Source organism: Aquarana catesbeiana, linkage group LG02 (assembly GCF_042186555.1).
Source record: "Aquarana catesbeiana isolate 2022-GZ linkage group LG02, ASM4218655v1, whole genome shotgun sequence".
NCBI classification, from domain to species: Eukaryota; Metazoa; Chordata; class Amphibia; order Anura; family Ranidae; genus Aquarana; species Aquarana catesbeiana.
The window spans coordinates 513,557,167-513,574,226 of NC_133325.1; the positions used below are offsets into that span (position 1 = coordinate 513,557,167).

Consider the following 17,060-nt stretch of genomic DNA (forward strand, 5'->3'; position numbering starts at 1 on the left):
TTTGTTGTCGGAATGTCCGATCAATGTCCGACCGTGTGTGGGGGGCATTACTCTGAATGGTCTAAGGTTATCAGTGGTGTATCCCAAGGTTCAGTGCTGGGACCGTTACTTTTTAAAATCTTCATAAATAGGGTCTGGGATTAAAAGTACCATTCCTGTCTTTGCTGATGACACCAAGCTATGCAGTGGAATAAGGTCCTTACAGGATGTCTCCAATTTACAAGCCAACCTCAATGCACTGTCTAATTGGGCAACTAAGTGGCAAACGAGGTTTATTGTTGATAAATGTAAAATTATGCACTTGGGGGCTAAGAATATGCATGCATCATGGGCGTAGCATAAGGGGTTGCAGGGGTCACAATCGCAACCCTGCCCCCAGCTCCAGGGGGCCCCTGCAGCCTCCCTGTCATATTATCATATCCTCCACAAAGTCCAGCTCCGATCTGCCCTAGGGCCCCACAGTCAAGCTCCAGTACTGGGCTTCCACTTTTCCTTCCACAGTCACACCCCATTGTTCTCATTGGCTGAGGAGAAGCTGTGATCCATTTCCTGAATGGAGAGGAGCATGGGGTAAGAACAGCCCAAGATGGGAAGGTGTCTGTGCTGTGTGCTGGTAACATGGAATGGTAACCAAGCTCGGAGAGTTAAGAGGAGGAGAGTGCCGTCCTGTAGCCACGATGGGACCGATGTCACTGGTGAGGTAAGACACCTCTCAGTGTCTTATAGTCACTAGCTGGGATTCTCTGTACCCCCCCATCCGGGGATGTCCGCTTACCCCACTTCCCTGACAACTGAGGAAAGGACACGCACATCCGGGAGGTGATCTTCCCCCAACACCTGCCAACACTGACAGAGAAACCTTCAGAAATTGCTAAAACAAATCCCTTAACACCTCCTGAGGGCTGCAGGCTCCAGATTTCGTGTCACATGGCTTTGTCTCCCCAGATCTAAGTCCCCCCCACCAAAGCCCCCTGGCCACCCCCTCCACCCTGGATGCTATGCCCGCTGCTGAGCTTCTTTCCCAGTACTGCACAGCACTCTAAACTGCTCCTCCTTCGCAGGGCTGAAATCACATTCTTTACAACACAACCAGTCAGCCATGATCTGCATAGGGTATATTTGCCTACTGCAACTACACTGCCGTTCCAAGCAGGGAATGTCACAAGTCAGAACGGCAACATAAAAGCCAGATACACCCTGTGAAGGCTGATAGACTGTGTGTAAAGGAATGTGATTTCAGCCCTGTGTATTGTGTGTGGGGGAGGGGGAGCTGTTTACAGTGCTGGAATGGGAAAGGAGCTCTGCCAAATGACCTGCCAGGGGTCCCTGTCCTCTGATTCTACAGCAGTGATCTCTGTCCTCTGATTCTCCAGGGGTGTGAGGAGAAACTCTGGGAACCCTAAACTTTAATCCACTTTGAGTATCTTGGCGTGCGGTGGGTGTATCTGCACACACGGTGGAAATGGTGGGCGGTAGAGGGGGGGGGTCCCAGGTCAACTTTTGCATCAGGGCCCACAAGCTTCAAGCTACGCCTCTGGCATGCATCATACATACTAGGGGGAGTACAACTGGGGGAATCAATGGTGGAGAAGGATCTGGGGGTTTTGGTAGATCATAAGCTCAATAATAGTATGCAATGCCAAGCTGCAGTTTCCAAAGCGAGCAAAAACCTTTCTTGTATTAAGAAAGGCATGGACTCCAGAGACAGAGATATAATTTTGCCCCTGTACAAATCATTAGTAAGACCTCATCTGGAATATGCAGTTCCGTTTTGGGCACCAGTTCTCAAAAAGGATATCAGGCAACTGGAAAAAGTGCAACCAAACTGATAGGAGGCATGGAGGAGCTCAGCTATGAGGAAAGATTAGAGAAACTGAATTTATTCTCTCTTGAAGAAAGGAGATTAAGGGGGATATGATCAACATGTACAAGTACATAAGTGGTCCACATAGTGAACTTGGTGTCGAGTTACTCACTTTAAGGCCATCACAGAGGACAAGGGGTACGTCTAGAGGAAAAAAGATTTAATCTCCAAATATGGAAAGGTTTCTTCACAGTAAGAGCTGTAAAAATATGGCATAGACTCCCTCCAGAGGTGGTTCTGGCAAGCTCAGTAGATTGCTTTAAAAAAGGCCTGGATTCTTTCCTAAATGTACATACTGTAATATAACTGGGTATTAACATTTATAGGTAAAGTTGATCCATGGAAAATCCGATTGCCGATCTCGGGGATCAGGAAGGAATTATTTCCCCTACTGTAGCAAATTGGAGCATGCTTTACTGGGGTTTTTCGCCTTCCGCCTTCCTCTGGATCAACTGTGGGTGAAGGATTGTGTATATGGGATTGTATGATTTTTTATAGATGATAACTTTTAATGGTTGAACTAGAATGACATTCTTCAACCAGACTAGCTATGTAACTTTCAATTTGTATGAATTCAGGCAGGTACCACATAATGTGATTCAGTTGCATTCAGGGCCGGTGATAGACTATTTTGCACCCTAGGCAAGACCAGCTTCTTGCACCCCCCCCCCTCAAAAAAAACAAAACTTCAAAAATATTACCATGATGATACCATTATATTAAAAAAGCATATGATTTGCAGTCCAACTATTGATAAATTTCAGCGTCAACGGGCCGGTCCAGATATATTGAGGCTCTTTATCTCTGTATCTGTCATGGCGCATGTTCTGAAACACGTCACTCTGACTCCAGCTGATTCTACGGGCCATGCACGCACTCCAGCGCCACCTTGGAAGTGTCTGGATGGTTTTCCTAAACACTCTGCAGCATGGCAGTGGACCGTGGTGGCTCCTTCGCGGGTAATCCTGCACAGCATCCCAGACTTATACCTTTCTGATGAGCCTATTATCAACCTTGTTTTGTGAGTTGCAATTTGGCATCCTTTTTTTTAATAAAATATTAATACAGTCTGCACTTAGAGGTATTTTCCCCTTGTTCTTTGTAAAACCAGTGGCTGTGCTCTAGGTTGCCGTGCGCCGTAGGCGACTGTCTGGTTCGCCTTGTGGTAGCGCCGGCACCGGACTGGGTTTCAGTACAGATGAGTGGAGCATGAGGCGCTCATCTGTACTAATGTAGGGGAAAGCAGTCAGGCATACTGCACAATAACTGCTGTTTCTGGCTGCCAACCCTACATGACTGAATGTGGGGTCACCTGAGGCAAAGGTTTCATGTTGCCCCATTGTAAGTGGGGCCCTACTCAATGGGTCCAGACCTCTTATCAATTTGGACCCGCTGATAGTGATAGCTTATTACTTGTGATCACAATGAACAATAAATTACGTTCTCTGCCCAACACTGATCACAGGTGATAGAGGAAGCACCAGGCATTGTAGGGTTGAGCATTAATGTGGCTTGTTGTAGCTTCCTCTTAAGCTACTAGATATCCCTATTGTCGGGGAAGATTCGTGAGTCATTAGGGTTATGTGTCAGCCCTGACCATGCTAGAAGAGGAGCACCCTGGGTAGGGATTTACTATAACGGCAGAAAGCTTTCTAGGCTAATTTCTCCATGAGAATGATCACTCTTTTTCCAGTGGGTAGACTGGACCAGATCAACACGTAGGCGGTTGTGCCTCATTTTTTTAGCTTCTGGATTAGTGGAAGAACTTTATGCATTTTATAGGACTATTCGCATCTCCCTGTTTTGGGTTGCCAAACTCTGAGACACTCCTACTTCCTGTGAGTAGCAAGCCTTTCATCTCTCATCTCAGGCCAAATGTCTATGAACTATGCTGGACTGTTTGCAGTGTAAACTAAGTGCCATGACCTCTAAAGCATGAAATATGCAATTACTTCTGCTTTTATTGATTCAGTAAACTGTTAAAAGGCATTTCTCCTACTCTTAACTACTATATGGAAATGTCTCCTGGAAATTAAATTTGTGCCCAAGGGGCAAAATGAGGTCCATTGGTGTAAGGCCTGCAGAAGGGTTGTACAGGAATGTCAACAGGTACCAGTTAAGCCAGGATGGGTCACCCCACTGGAATCCCACAAGAGAATTTCCCTGGGAGGGCTTTGGCCCATAGTACGTTGATAAGACAAGACCACTGCCGCTGGGTCCAGGAAAGAACAGGTTAAAAAGCGGGTGCACCCCTCCAGTATACAACATATGACATCAGAGCCTGTTTGTTAAAAGTGACACAAAAGAGGAAAGCCCTGCTTCTTGGGTGGAACCTAAAAGGAGAAGGAGCCCACTGTGAACAGGTGCAGCAACATGGTGGCTGAGCAGAGTGATTCTGGTTCCTTCCCGAGTTCCATTTTGGATACAGGCCTCTGGTTCTATGCCCCAGAGTGTGCACAGCCCACAGTCCACACATGTGCCCACTGCTAAGAGTGACACATGCTGATTTTCACACGGACATTGGAATAGAGGTGGCCACAAGAGATGCACCTTCAGGGCGTGTAAGCACTCCTATGGCTGATGGAGCAGCCATAAGTTCAGGCATCAGTGACCTGCCTTTCCCTGTCACTCATGGGAGGCTGCGGGATTTGTACCCTCAAGACAAGGGTCGAAATTCCCCACAGGGGCCTGTATAAAGTTGGCTATGGTCAAGTTTGGTCTTCAAAAGAGCCATTGTTGTTGAGCCTGCCTGGGATTACTGGGGTAAACTTATGGCCAACATCTCAATCTGTGGAATCCCTGAGTGAGATGGCACCTAGACAACTGGTTTGCCAGCCTCCCCTACCAGCTAGTATGCAGGTATGGGCATTGTCCCCTCAAAAAACAGCCTCCATTGAGACAAAAGGCATGAAAAACAGTAAGTTGAAGCTCTGTACATTGTGTCAGCTGCATTGTTACAAGAGAAACAGAGAGACTGTGTTCACAGCTCTGAGGAAGGAGCACAGTTGGAAAGAGCTTCCCCTGCCCTAGGAAGGTCAGAGAGAGGGCTTAGACATTTCACCAGATACCTAGTGTATGTAATGGCCCATGCATGGAGTGCTGCCAACTCATATTTGCTCTGGGGGAAGGGGACTTCATACAAAGCAGTTACACTAATGTATAAGGAAAATAACAATCAGAAAGCAAGTGTGGTTATGTTATGAATACCCTATTTAATGACCAGAAAAAATGACTGCATTTGCACCTCAGCAGCTCCCACCTACCATCAAATACTAAGCCCAGGTTTATACTGCTCCGACATGAAGGTCCCGTGGCTTCCAATCTGACTTTGCCCTGCGACTTCAGTATGGCTTTGATCCGACTTAATGTGACTTTTTACACTCTATGGAATTGAAGTCATATCAAAGTCGGACCAAAGTAGTGCAGGAACCTTTTCTAAAGTCGGAGCGACTTTTGTGGGATCAGTTAAGACGGCTCTCATAGGGAAGCATTGAATTTGAAATGTACTGTAATGCGACTTGTGCTCGCACAAGCTTGATCCCAAGTCTCACCAGTGTGAACCAGGCATAAAGGTCATTCATGAGAGCTGGTGACCCATCAGGTTGGACTACTCTACAAACAAATTACTGCACAAATCCAAAAACCGGACCATCATTTAGTACTTCACTTTTAATCCTGTTTATATTACTGTTGCTTATTATTTATTTTTGTAAGATTTTTTTCTGTTAATATTTTCTTGCATGCTAAAACAATAAAACCTACTTCCTCTTTAAAGAAAGCTACCATATTGTAAACTCTGTTACACACCTATGTGTGACAGAGAGTGATACATGCATTTATTTTTAAAGATCAGAACTGCAACAGCATATGTTGTGAACAGTGTACATGGTGACATTCACTGTTTGTCCGTGTAAAGTGCAGAAGTTAGCTGCCTTAGTGATGATCACAATCAGTCAGCTGGAGACTTTCTGTATACAGTGAGGCTAAAAGTAATATCATCACAATTACACTTTAGGTCCATGGAGTATCATCCATGGGTGCAAAGTACGCTCTCTGTCTCCTGTCACAGGGTCTGTGTACCTTGATTCTCACTCACACACAGGTCCTGTTACTGGAGCTAAAAGCAGCTGGAACTGGGGGCAGGTACTGCTTCTCTTAAGGGCCTGTCATCCACTGGAGCCCAAGAGAAAGAACATCTCCCATGTCTTTGAGAGAGAAATCTGATACGCTGGTGTGAGATCTGTATGTTTGGGGAGGGAGGACTGTTAAGATGTGTTGGAGGGGAGACTGAGGATAGGGGGACTGTGAAGAATGAGGGTGGGGGGGCTGTGAAGACTGAGGATAGGAGGGGGCTGTGAAGACTGAGGATGGGGGGACTGTGAAGACTGAGGATGGGAGGGGCTATGAAATCCGAGGATGAAGGGGAGACTAAGGATGGGGGTGGGACTGTGAAGACTGATGATGGGGGGGGACCGAATACTGAGGATGGGACAGGAAGCCTGAGGATGGGGGGTGACTGAGAAGCCTGAGGATGGAAGGGGACTGTGAAGATATTCTCACTCCTGCACTATATACACTACATTATACAGTACATTATATACTTCTCACAAAATTGTTCATTGTCTCAACAGTTGCTGGTAGCTGAGAAGTTCCTGGCTAGGCTCAAATAAAGTGTTAGCTCTCTGACTATTTTCAGCATACACAAAATCCTATGTAATGGAAGAGTTTTTTTTTTTTTTTTAATGATTGCGCTGAGGTTTAGTTATGTCCGTGGGACTCTTGCTTGTGGGACAGAAATGTAAGAATATTTTATGGGTACAAGGAAGCTTTTGTTTTAGTTAAGCATGCCCCTTTAAGCCACTCCCACTGTTAATGCAATTTGGCCACATTCGCCATTCACCCCAGGTCTTTTACAACCCTAGCAACACCCCAGCCTCAATGGGGCTCAGCATATGATCTTGCACACAGGCCTACTGATTTCATTAAACACCCCTGCCTTAGGTTAACCCTAAAGAGCCTTCCTTGCCTCACTGTGTTTAAAAATATAAAATATAAAGATATAATATAAAGTATACAAAAAAATATTTTATTGAGCATGGCAATACGTTGGGTTATTTATTTATTTTTTTTAAAATAGAATCTACGTAGTTGCTTAGTTTTTATTGAAAACCCTTTTTTTCTTTCATGCATGAATCTCAAAGACTACAAATATACCAAAATGAAGGGGGACGTGAATCACAAAATCCCAATACTAAAGAAACTTACGGCTGGGGATCTGAAGAGATATATTTCTATACTTCATTCAATATAAATCCACTGTAAGCATGAGAAACACGCATACACAATTTTATATACTGAATTTAACTCACAATTCATTTAAAATAACTAGTACAGTATATACTTACGTGAACAGAATTGCTCAGGGTTTGACCATTCAAAGTTTCCCAAGCAAATTAAAGAATTCTTATATTGGTCATTTTGAGAATAGCCTTTCCTGCAAGTGTATAGAACTTCATCATTCTGAAAGAAGGTTTTTCCATCCAAAAAAATGTGATTCGGCTGTGCGTACTCAAGTTGTGGAGGTGCATTACAAATTCCTGCAAAAAAAGCAGGTTATATCCTGTCAATGTGTGTATAATGTGTATATATATATATATATATATATATATACCGTATATATCGTCATCTGATTTTTTTTTAGAATACAAGAAATGATTTCTTCCTGATTCCTTAAATTGTCATTAAGTCTCCACCAGGTGCTTTATTCATATTTATTATGTCCATAACTAAAACTGAATAGTAAGGAAGCTCTTCATATACTGTAATTATATATATACAGGTACACACAAAAGCATATCAATACATGTGTAAACCTTACAAAAATAATTAACCATGTGTAAATACAATTCAAGTGATAGTAGGCAAAGGACATAAATTCACAATAGAGCAGGCGATGCCCATAGGTGAACACAGAAGCCAGTGGCACGTGTGAAGTTGAACCACAGGTCTAGCAGAACCACTGCAGCAAGCAGGTAAGAATTTCACAAACAACAACTGCAGGCTAAACGGTGACACTGTACACATATGTGACATATTCCATATCATCAGAGCAAACACAAAAAAAATACCAACACTTGCAGCATGAGTATACTTACAAAAATTGTTTCACAAAAGGTGTCTATCAGGTAATATATATTGATGAGTATGTGCCAACCAGACAAAAGAACTATAGGGAAGATGAGAGGAACCATCAGTGGAAGTCCACCAAGTATTACATTCATGCTGTCAATATACTGCATGTGCATATGCATTATTGCCAGATCCATATAAGATCAATTACCAGTACCAGAGTTGGTAGTTACTCCCAGCATCAGAAGATTAAGAATGTACACCTGGCCTGGATATGCGAGGAGAGAACAGGGAAGAGCTTAAACTCCCCTGCTACTACATTTCATAAATGAAGAGCCAATTCCAATTAACCAAATTGTATCCTCTGGACAGCTTTCTCTCCAGCCCTACAGAGCAGTACAGCAGAAGATCTTTTAGGTCCTGTAAGTTGTAAGGTGGGGACTCCATGGATCGCACTTGTTTTTCCAGCACATCCCACAGATACTCAATTGGATTGAAATCTGGGGAATTTGGAGGCCAAGTCAATACCTCAAACTGTTGTTGAGTTCCTCAAACCATTCTTGAATCCATCAGACCAGGCAACCTTCTTCCATAGCTTCATGGTCCAGTTCTGATTGCTCACATGCCAATTGCAAGCACTTTTGGCTGTGGACATGAGTCAGCATGGGCTCCCTGACCGTCTGTGGCTATTCAGCCCCATATGCAAAAACCTGTGATGCACTGTGTTCTGACACCTTTCAATTGGAACCAGCATTAACGTTTCAGCAAAACAAACTACAGTAGCTATTCCATTTTTATCAGACTACACGGGCTGCCTTTGCTCCCCACATGCATCAACAAACCTTGGTCAATGACTATCGCCAGTTCACCAATTTGTCTTGCACCACTTTTGGTAAGTCCTGACCACTCCAGACCACAAACATCCCAAAAGAGCTGCAGTTTTGTAGATGCTCTGACCTGGTAGTCTAGCCATTACAATTTGGTCCTTGTCAAAGTTGCTCAAATCCTTATACTTGCCCATTTTTTCTGCTTTCAACACATCAACTCAGGGACAACATGTTTACGTGCAGCCTGTTATATCAAGTAGGCCCTTTAAAAAGGATTAAGAGAAGGCAAAAGGCAAACAATGATTCACAGCGGTATAATACAATCACAATGATGCAATTTATACAGTCCGCAGAGGCAAATGTACTGTAAACAAAAGGAAATCTGTTAAGACAGGTACCACTGCTGAGGTACCTAACAAATTTTCCTCTCTAGAGTGGTTTAGAGTCCTCTGATAACACAAAAACTTTTTTTTCACTCATTGTTAGTTTTTGTCTGAAGCCGTTTATTATCAATAAACTGTGTTTACTCTTTTTAAATCATAATGACAACTGAAACTACCCAAGTGACCCTGATCAAAAGTTTACATACCCTGGTGATTTTGGCCTGATAACATCCACACAAGTTGACACAAAGGGTTTTGAATGGCTATTAAAGGTAACCATCCTCACCTGTGATCAGTTTGCTTGTAATTAATTAGTGTGTATGTATGTAAAAGGTCAATGAGTTTCTGGAATCCTGACAGACCCTTGCATCTTTCATCCAGTGCTGCACTTTCTGATATCTGAGTTAAGGGGAAAGCAAAAGAATTGTCAAAGGATCTGCGGGAAATGGTAGTTGAACTGTATAAAACAGGAAAGGGATATAAAAAGATATCAAAGGAATTGGGAATGCCAGCAGTGTTCACACTCTAATCAAGATGTAGAACATTAGGGTTTCTGTTGAAACCAAACCACGGTCAGGTAGACCAACTAAAATTTCAGCCACAACTGCCAGGAAAATTGTTCGGGATGCAAAGGAAACCACACAAATAACTTCAGGTGAAACACAGGACTCCCTGAAAACATGTGGTGTGGCTGTTTCAAGATGCACAAAAAGGAGGCATGGTCGAGTCGCCAGAAGAAAGCCTTTACTATGCAAATGTCACAAAGTATCCCGCTTACAAAACGCCAAACAGCAGAGACAAGCCTCAAAACTTTTGGCACAAAGTCATTTGGAGTGATGAGACCAAAATTGAGCTTTTTGACCACAACCATAAACGCTACATTTGAAGAGGAGTCAATAAGGCCTATGATGAAAGGTACACCATTCCTACTGTGAAACACGGAGGTGGATTGCTGATGTTTTGGGGATGTGTGAGCTACAAAGGCACAGGAAATTTGGTTAAAATTGATGGAAAGATGAATGCAGTATGTTATCAAAAAATACTGGAGAAACATTTGCAGTCATCAGTCAGGAAGCTGAGCATGGGACATACTTGGACATTCCAACATGACAATGATCCAAAACACAAGACCAAGTCAACCTGTCATTGGCTACAGCAGAATAAAGTGAAGGTTCTGGAGTGGCCATCTCAGTCTCCTGACCTCAATATCATTGAGCCACTCTGGGGAGATCTCAAATATGCAGTTTATGCAAGACAGCCCAAGAATTTACAGGAACTTTTGATCAGGGTCATTTGGGTAGTTCCTGTTGTCATTATGATTTAAAAAGAGTAAACACAGTAGATTGATAATAAATGGCTTCAGCCAAACGCTAACTATAAGTGAAAGAAAAGTTTTCGTGTTATCATTCATATTCTCTGAAAAATGGCCAAGAAATGATAAATTCTGCCAGGGTATGTAAACTTATGAACACAACTGTACTTTTGCTGCTGCCCTTGCCACTGAACACCACCGGTCCTTCTATACTTTCAAAGGAGCTGTGAAGCTGTGAAGAAAGAGGCAGAGACGCTGTCCCAGCATGATCAGACCAGAGAATAAGAGCCGCCACAGAGAAGCTGCTGGAGTGCTTTGAGTGACTGTAGAGGCGTGGGAGAATCTGCCGAGCTACCGGGTTTTAGAGTGACAGGTGTGTGCGCGAAGATGCTGAGGGCAGTGTTAGCAGGAACCACACTGTCAGGTTGTAGGAACTGGCAGAGTGGCAGATGCATGGGTGAGGGACACTGGAACAGCTGGTGGTGTGTGTAAGGTGGACTGTAAGTACTGAGGAGTTCTTGGAGCAGTGTGTATTAAGGAGTACTGGGAGCAGTGTGAGTACCAAGGCATACTGGGAGCAGTGTGAGTACCAAGGTGTACTAGGGAGCAGCATGAGCACTGGGAGCAGCATGAGTACAGAGGAGTACTGGGAGCAGTGTGAATACTGAGAAGTACTAAGAGGTATTGTGACTGGGGTACTATAGTTACTGAAGACATCATCTCAACCCGGCTATTCAAATTGCCACAGAGAGTGAAGCCAGAAGGAAGATAGAAGCTCTGAGCAAAGACGGAAACACCAGGAGTGGTGACAGCTTAGTGCTGGAGGGCTTTGTCTGTCAAGCAAGTGCTAGTACAGTATCTCACAAAAGTGAGTACACCCCTCACATTTTTGTAAATATTTATTATATCTTTTCATGTGACAACACTGAAGAAATGACACTTTGCTACAATGTAAAGCAGTGAGTGTACAACTATAATAGCTAGTCCATCACCTTTACCCTCAGCTTCCCTCACTGCCCTGAGGCCCAGTCTCTGAAGGGAGTGGATCATGCTCTGTTTCAGTATGTCACAGTACATGTTGGCATTCATGGTTTCCTCAATGAGCTGTAGCTCCCCAGTGCCGGCAGCACTCATGCAGCCCCAGACCATGACACTCATACCCCAATCCATGCTTGACTGTAGGCAAGACACACTTGTCTTTGTACTCCTAACCTTGTTGTCGCCACACATGCTTGACACCATCTAAACCAAATGAGTTTATCTTGGTCTCATCAGACCACAGGACATGATTCCAGTAATCCATGTCTTTAGTCTTCTGGGACAACAGCCATGCAGACCAATCTGATGCAATGTGCGGCTTATGGTCTGAGCACTGACTGGATGACCCCCCACCCCCTTCAACCTCTGCAGCAATGTTGGCAGCACTCATATGTCTATTTCCTCTGGATATGATGCTAAGCACGTGCACTCAACTTCTTTGCTCGACCATGGCAAGGCCTGTTCTGAGTGGAACCTGTCCTGCTAAACCGCAGCATGGTCTTGGCTACCATGCTGCAGCTCAGTTTCAGCATCTTGGCAAACTTCTTATAGCCTAGGCCATCTTTATGTAGAGCAACAATTCTTTTTTTTCAGATCCTCAGAGAGTTCTTTGCCATGAGGTGCCATATTGAACTTCCAGTGACCAGTATGAGGGAGTAAGAGCGATAGAACCAAATTTATTACCCCTGCTCCCCATTCACACCTTGTAACATTAACGAATCACATGACACCGGGGAGGGAAAATTCTTATTGGGCCAAATGTGGACATTTTCAATTAGGGTTGTACTCACTTCTGTTGCCAGCGGTTTAGACATTAATTGCTGTGTGTTGAGTTATTTCGAGGGGACAGAAAATGTATGCTGTTATTCAAGCTGTACACTCACTACATTACATTGTAACAAAGTGTCATTTCTTCAGTGTTGTCACATGAAAAGGTATAATAAAATATTTACAAAAATGTGAGGGGTGTACTCACTTTTGTGAGATGCTGTATATACAAGATTCTAGTAATGAAAACGGTATCATTAGCAGTAATCAGCATGGATTCATGAAGAATCGTTCTTGCCAAACCAATCTATTAACCTTCTATGAGGAGGTGAGCTGCCATCTGGATAAAGGAAGGCCCATAGACATGATATATCTGGATTTTTCAAAAGTATTTGACACAGTTCCTCATAAGCGTTTACTGTACAAAGTAAGGTCAGTTGGCATGGACCATAGGGTGAGTACATGGATTGAAAACTGGCTACAAGGGCGAGTTCAGAGGGTAGTAATAAACAGGGCTGGACTGGGACAAAAATTTGGCCCTGGACTTCATCCAGACCGGCTCACTTTACTACAAAAACACGGTGTTGGCGCTTCAATCTTCTCGGCACCATGGTTGATATGGTGTCAGGATGATTGAAGCGCATTATTTCTATTATTTCATTTTAATATAACATGAAATAGTTCAACTCACCATAATGCAGAATCTGTGGGAGCCCTGAGTGTGTCACCTGCTATGTCACTTGCCACATCGCCTGCCACCAGATGCAGTGTGTCACTTGCCACGGCACTTGTCAGCAGAGGCAGCTTGTCACTTGCCACGTCGCCTGCCACTAGATGCCGCATGTCACTTGCCATGTTACCTGCCACCAGATGCAGAACGTCACTTGCCACGTCACTTGTCAGCAGAGGCAGCTTGTCACTTGCCACGTCGCCTGCCACCAGATGCTGCATGTCACTTGCCACGTTGCCTGCCACCAGGTGCCGCATGTCACTTGCAACCATCGCCTGCCACCAGATGCAGCGTGTCACTTGCCACGTCGCCTGCCACCAGATGCCGCATGTCACTTGCCACGTTACCTGCCACCAGATGCAGAACATCACTTGTCAGCAGATGCAGCTTGTCACTTGCCACGTCGCCTGCCACTAGATGCTGCATGTCACTTGCCACGTTGCCTGCCACCAGGTGCTGCATGTCACTTGCCATGTCGCCTGCCACCAGATGCCTCATGTCACTTGCAATGTTACCTGCCACCAGATGCAGAACGTCACTTGCCATGTCACTTGTCAGCAGAGGCAGCTTGTCACTTGCCACGTTGCCTGCCACCAGGTGCCGCATGTCAATTACCACCATCGCCTGCCACCAGATGCCGCATATCACTTGCCCCGTCGCCTGTCACCTGCCAAGTCACTTGTCACCAGATGCAGTGCTACTACAGGACTTGATGGGCACCTCCAACCCAGCTCTGTACCCCCCCAACACACAACGTGACAAGGGGAGGAGAGAGAGATACACAGCACCAAATGTAGCATTAAAACAACTTGTATTCCACTTAAAGAACATTACTGACAAAGTTAGCAGGGTGAAAGGCATTGAGACACTGTGCAAGAGTCCAGGCTTGTCATCGATCTGAATTAGGAGCTGCCACCGGGAACCTATCGGGCCAGTAGATGCAGAGCATCGGTGTGTACTACTACTTCCTGGTAGCGGTGAAACGCATGATGGGGCAGACGTGATGTCATCATCTGGAAATGATGCAAGATGTGGGAGGTGACGCATCCTTCATGCCATCATTCCTCCGCCACCAGGAAGTAGTAGTACACACTGATGCGCTCTGCATCTACTGGCCCGATCAGTTCCCGGTGGTGGCTCCTAATTCAAATTGATGACAATCCTGGACTCTTGCACAGCGTTTCAATGCCTTTCACCCTACTTTGTCAGTAACGTTCTTTAAGTGGAATAAAAGTTGTTTTAATGTTACATTTGGCGCTGTGTATCTCTCTCTCCTCCCCTGTCTCTGAAACTGGCCCACTGAGCCTTCGGCCCACCGGGAATCTCCCGGTAGTCCCGATGGCCAGTCTATCCCTGGTGATAAATAGGGAGTACTCGGAATGGTCAGGGGTGGAAAGTGGGGTCCCCCGGGGTTCTGTCTTGGAACCAATCCTATTTAATTTATTCATAAACGACCTGGAGGATGGGTTGAACAGCTCAATCTTTGTATTTGTGGCTAATACTAAGCTAAGCAGGGCAATAACTTCTCCGCAGGATGTGGAAACCTTGCAAGTAGATCTGAATAAAATAAATGGGGTGGGCAACTACATGGCAAATGAGGTTTAATGTGGAAAAATGTAAAATAATGCATTTGGGTGGCAAAAATATGAATGCAATCTACTCACTGGAGGGAGAACCACTGGGGGAATCAAGGATGGAAAAGAACCTGGGGATCCTAGTAGATGATAGGCTCAGCAATGGCATGCAATGCCAAACTGGTAATTAAGGTGATCAGTGCATGACACTGGCAGCTAAAACTACTGAGGGTGTTGTTCACATACCTGGATCTTCCGGACAAGAAAACCGTCATCTGTGCCACGATAGGCAGCTGCCTAGACTACTGAGACTCATTATATTTGAGATTGCCAAAGAAAATAGTGCAGAGGCTTCAACTCATACAGAATGCTGCGGCAAGGCTACTTATGGGCATTCCTTTGAGGGATCACGTCACCCCCGTTCTTTGTGCCTTGCACTGGCTGCCAGTTTACCATCGAACTCTGTTTAAAGCAGGTTGTATCATGTTTAAAATCATGAGAAGCCTTGTTCCGAGTTACCTCTGTTCACGTTTCCACAAACGAGTTCTGGACAGATCACTTAGATCGAGCAGAAGAGACCTCCTCCAGATCTCTGTGCCTAAGAAGACCCAGCGTGGTGGTCAAGCTTTCTCCCACCAGGGAGCCGTGCTGTGGAATAGCCTCCCTGCAGAGCTCCAGGAGGCACCTACCATCCTGGTCTTTCGCTGGAAATTGAAGACTTGGCTCTTCACACAAGCCTTTCCTGCGTAGCCTTTCTGGTTCCATTTTTCATGCTGCTTTCCTGTTGCTGTCTCCTCCTAGTCCCTGGGTTTCTCCAGGGACTCCGCCAAGCGTGTCGGGACCCGTCGGGGTAAGACTGTGCTATATCAAGATACCTCTCAACTCAAACTGCTGCTAACAAAGCAAACAGAATATTGGCATGCATTTAAAAAGGGGATTAACTCAAAAGATAAAGCAGTAATTCTCCCACTCTACAAGACTCTGATCCGTCCGCACCTGGAGTATGCTGTCCAGTTCTGGGCACCAGTCCCCAAGAAGGATGTGTTGGAAATGGAGTGAATACAGAGAAGGGCAACAAAATGAATAAAGGGACTGGAGGATATTAGTTATGAAGAAAGGTTATGAGTAGTGAACTTATTCTCTCTGTAGAAGAGACGCTTGAGAGAGGATATTATAGGATTTCAATTTACAAATACCGTACTGGTGACCCCACAATGGGGATAAAACTTTTCTGCGGAAGGCAGTTTAATAAGATACGTGGTCACTCATTAAAATTAGAAGAAAAGAGGTTTAACCTTAAACTGCACAGAGGGTTCTCTACTGTAAGAGCAGAAAGGTTGTGGAATTCCCTTCCACAGGCGCTGGTTTCAGCGAGGAGCATCAATAGTTTTAAGAAACAATTAAATACGCACCTGAACGATCACAACATACAGGGATATACAATGTAATACTGACATAAAATCACACACATAGGTTGGACTTGATGGACTTGTGTCTTTTTTTCAATCTCACCTATTATGTAAATATGTAACTAATCGCTCCGTCATTGTACGGAGCGATCACCTGGTAGGGCTGCTGTCATTGGCCCTTTACCCCATTCCGGGACGCGGCGGTTCCAGAGGCCCCGACGGTCGCGAACATTCCCAGGTGTACGCCCCGGGGGGCACGTGGGAGTGGGATTCTGCGTGGACTTCATATAATAACCTCCCAGAGTTATCCGACCGCGCTGTAGCCATCATTCGGCTATGGCCCGGTCGGCAACTGGTTAAAACTGGTACACACAGGTCTTGAGAGCTGATGAAGGGGCAGGGAGCTATGCCCTCACAGAGTTAGTGACACCTCTGAACAGTTGTTGAAAGAGTCAACATGAAATTACATTAATATCAGTAGACAGCAGAGGGTCATGTTTAAAGATGCCGTATGCAGAGACTTGCTTACCTGTGAGACACAGAGAGGTAAGATGTACTGTGAGGCAGTAAAGTACAGGTAAGGCTTTGGCTTGTGTGTCAACAAATCACACCATTGATCTAAAGTTGCCAGCTTTGCATGTGTCAACAATAGCTCAGCTTTTATATAACTCTAGGATGGGATATACTGCGTGAAATTCTAAAAAAAAATTCATATACAATTTCCACAAAAATATCTACAACTTACCTCTGCAAGAAGGTAGCTTTGGACTCCATCTCCCTTCATGATTGCAGAAACTCTCAGATTCTCCAATGAGCTGATATCCTTTACTACAGTTGTACGTCAGTTTGTCACGATACTGGTATTGGGTTTTCACAGGGATAAAGAAAGTATTCGCTGTAATGTTAGGATATGGGCAGGTCTTAACTGAAACAACAAAAAAATGTATATTATGTATACAGTATACATACTTATGTCAGATTGGATTATTAAAAATGAAATAATAATTTTGCTCATGTTTTGATGAT

At 44.6% G+C, this 17,060-nt stretch overlaps 1 protein-coding gene across 3 annotated transcripts in view; it reads right to left on the reverse strand.

Moving 5' to 3' along the window:
* Positions 1 to 17,060, reverse strand: part of LOC141128474 (C4b-binding protein alpha chain-like) — a 448,459-nt gene that overhangs the window by 87,445 nt on the left and 343,954 nt on the right. For 2 of the 3 annotated variants that reach the window (XM_073615778.1, XM_073615779.1), the window contains exons 15-16: positions 16,780 to 16,959; positions 7,270 to 7,461 (exon numbers count right to left, since the gene is read on the reverse strand). In XM_073615778.1, coding sequence (XP_073471879.1) covers positions 7,270 to 7,461; positions 16,780 to 16,959 — 372 coding nt within the window. The remainder of the gene's footprint in view (positions 1 to 7,269; positions 7,462 to 16,779; positions 16,960 to 17,060) is intronic. The other variant, XM_073615780.1, reaches the window with a different exon arrangement.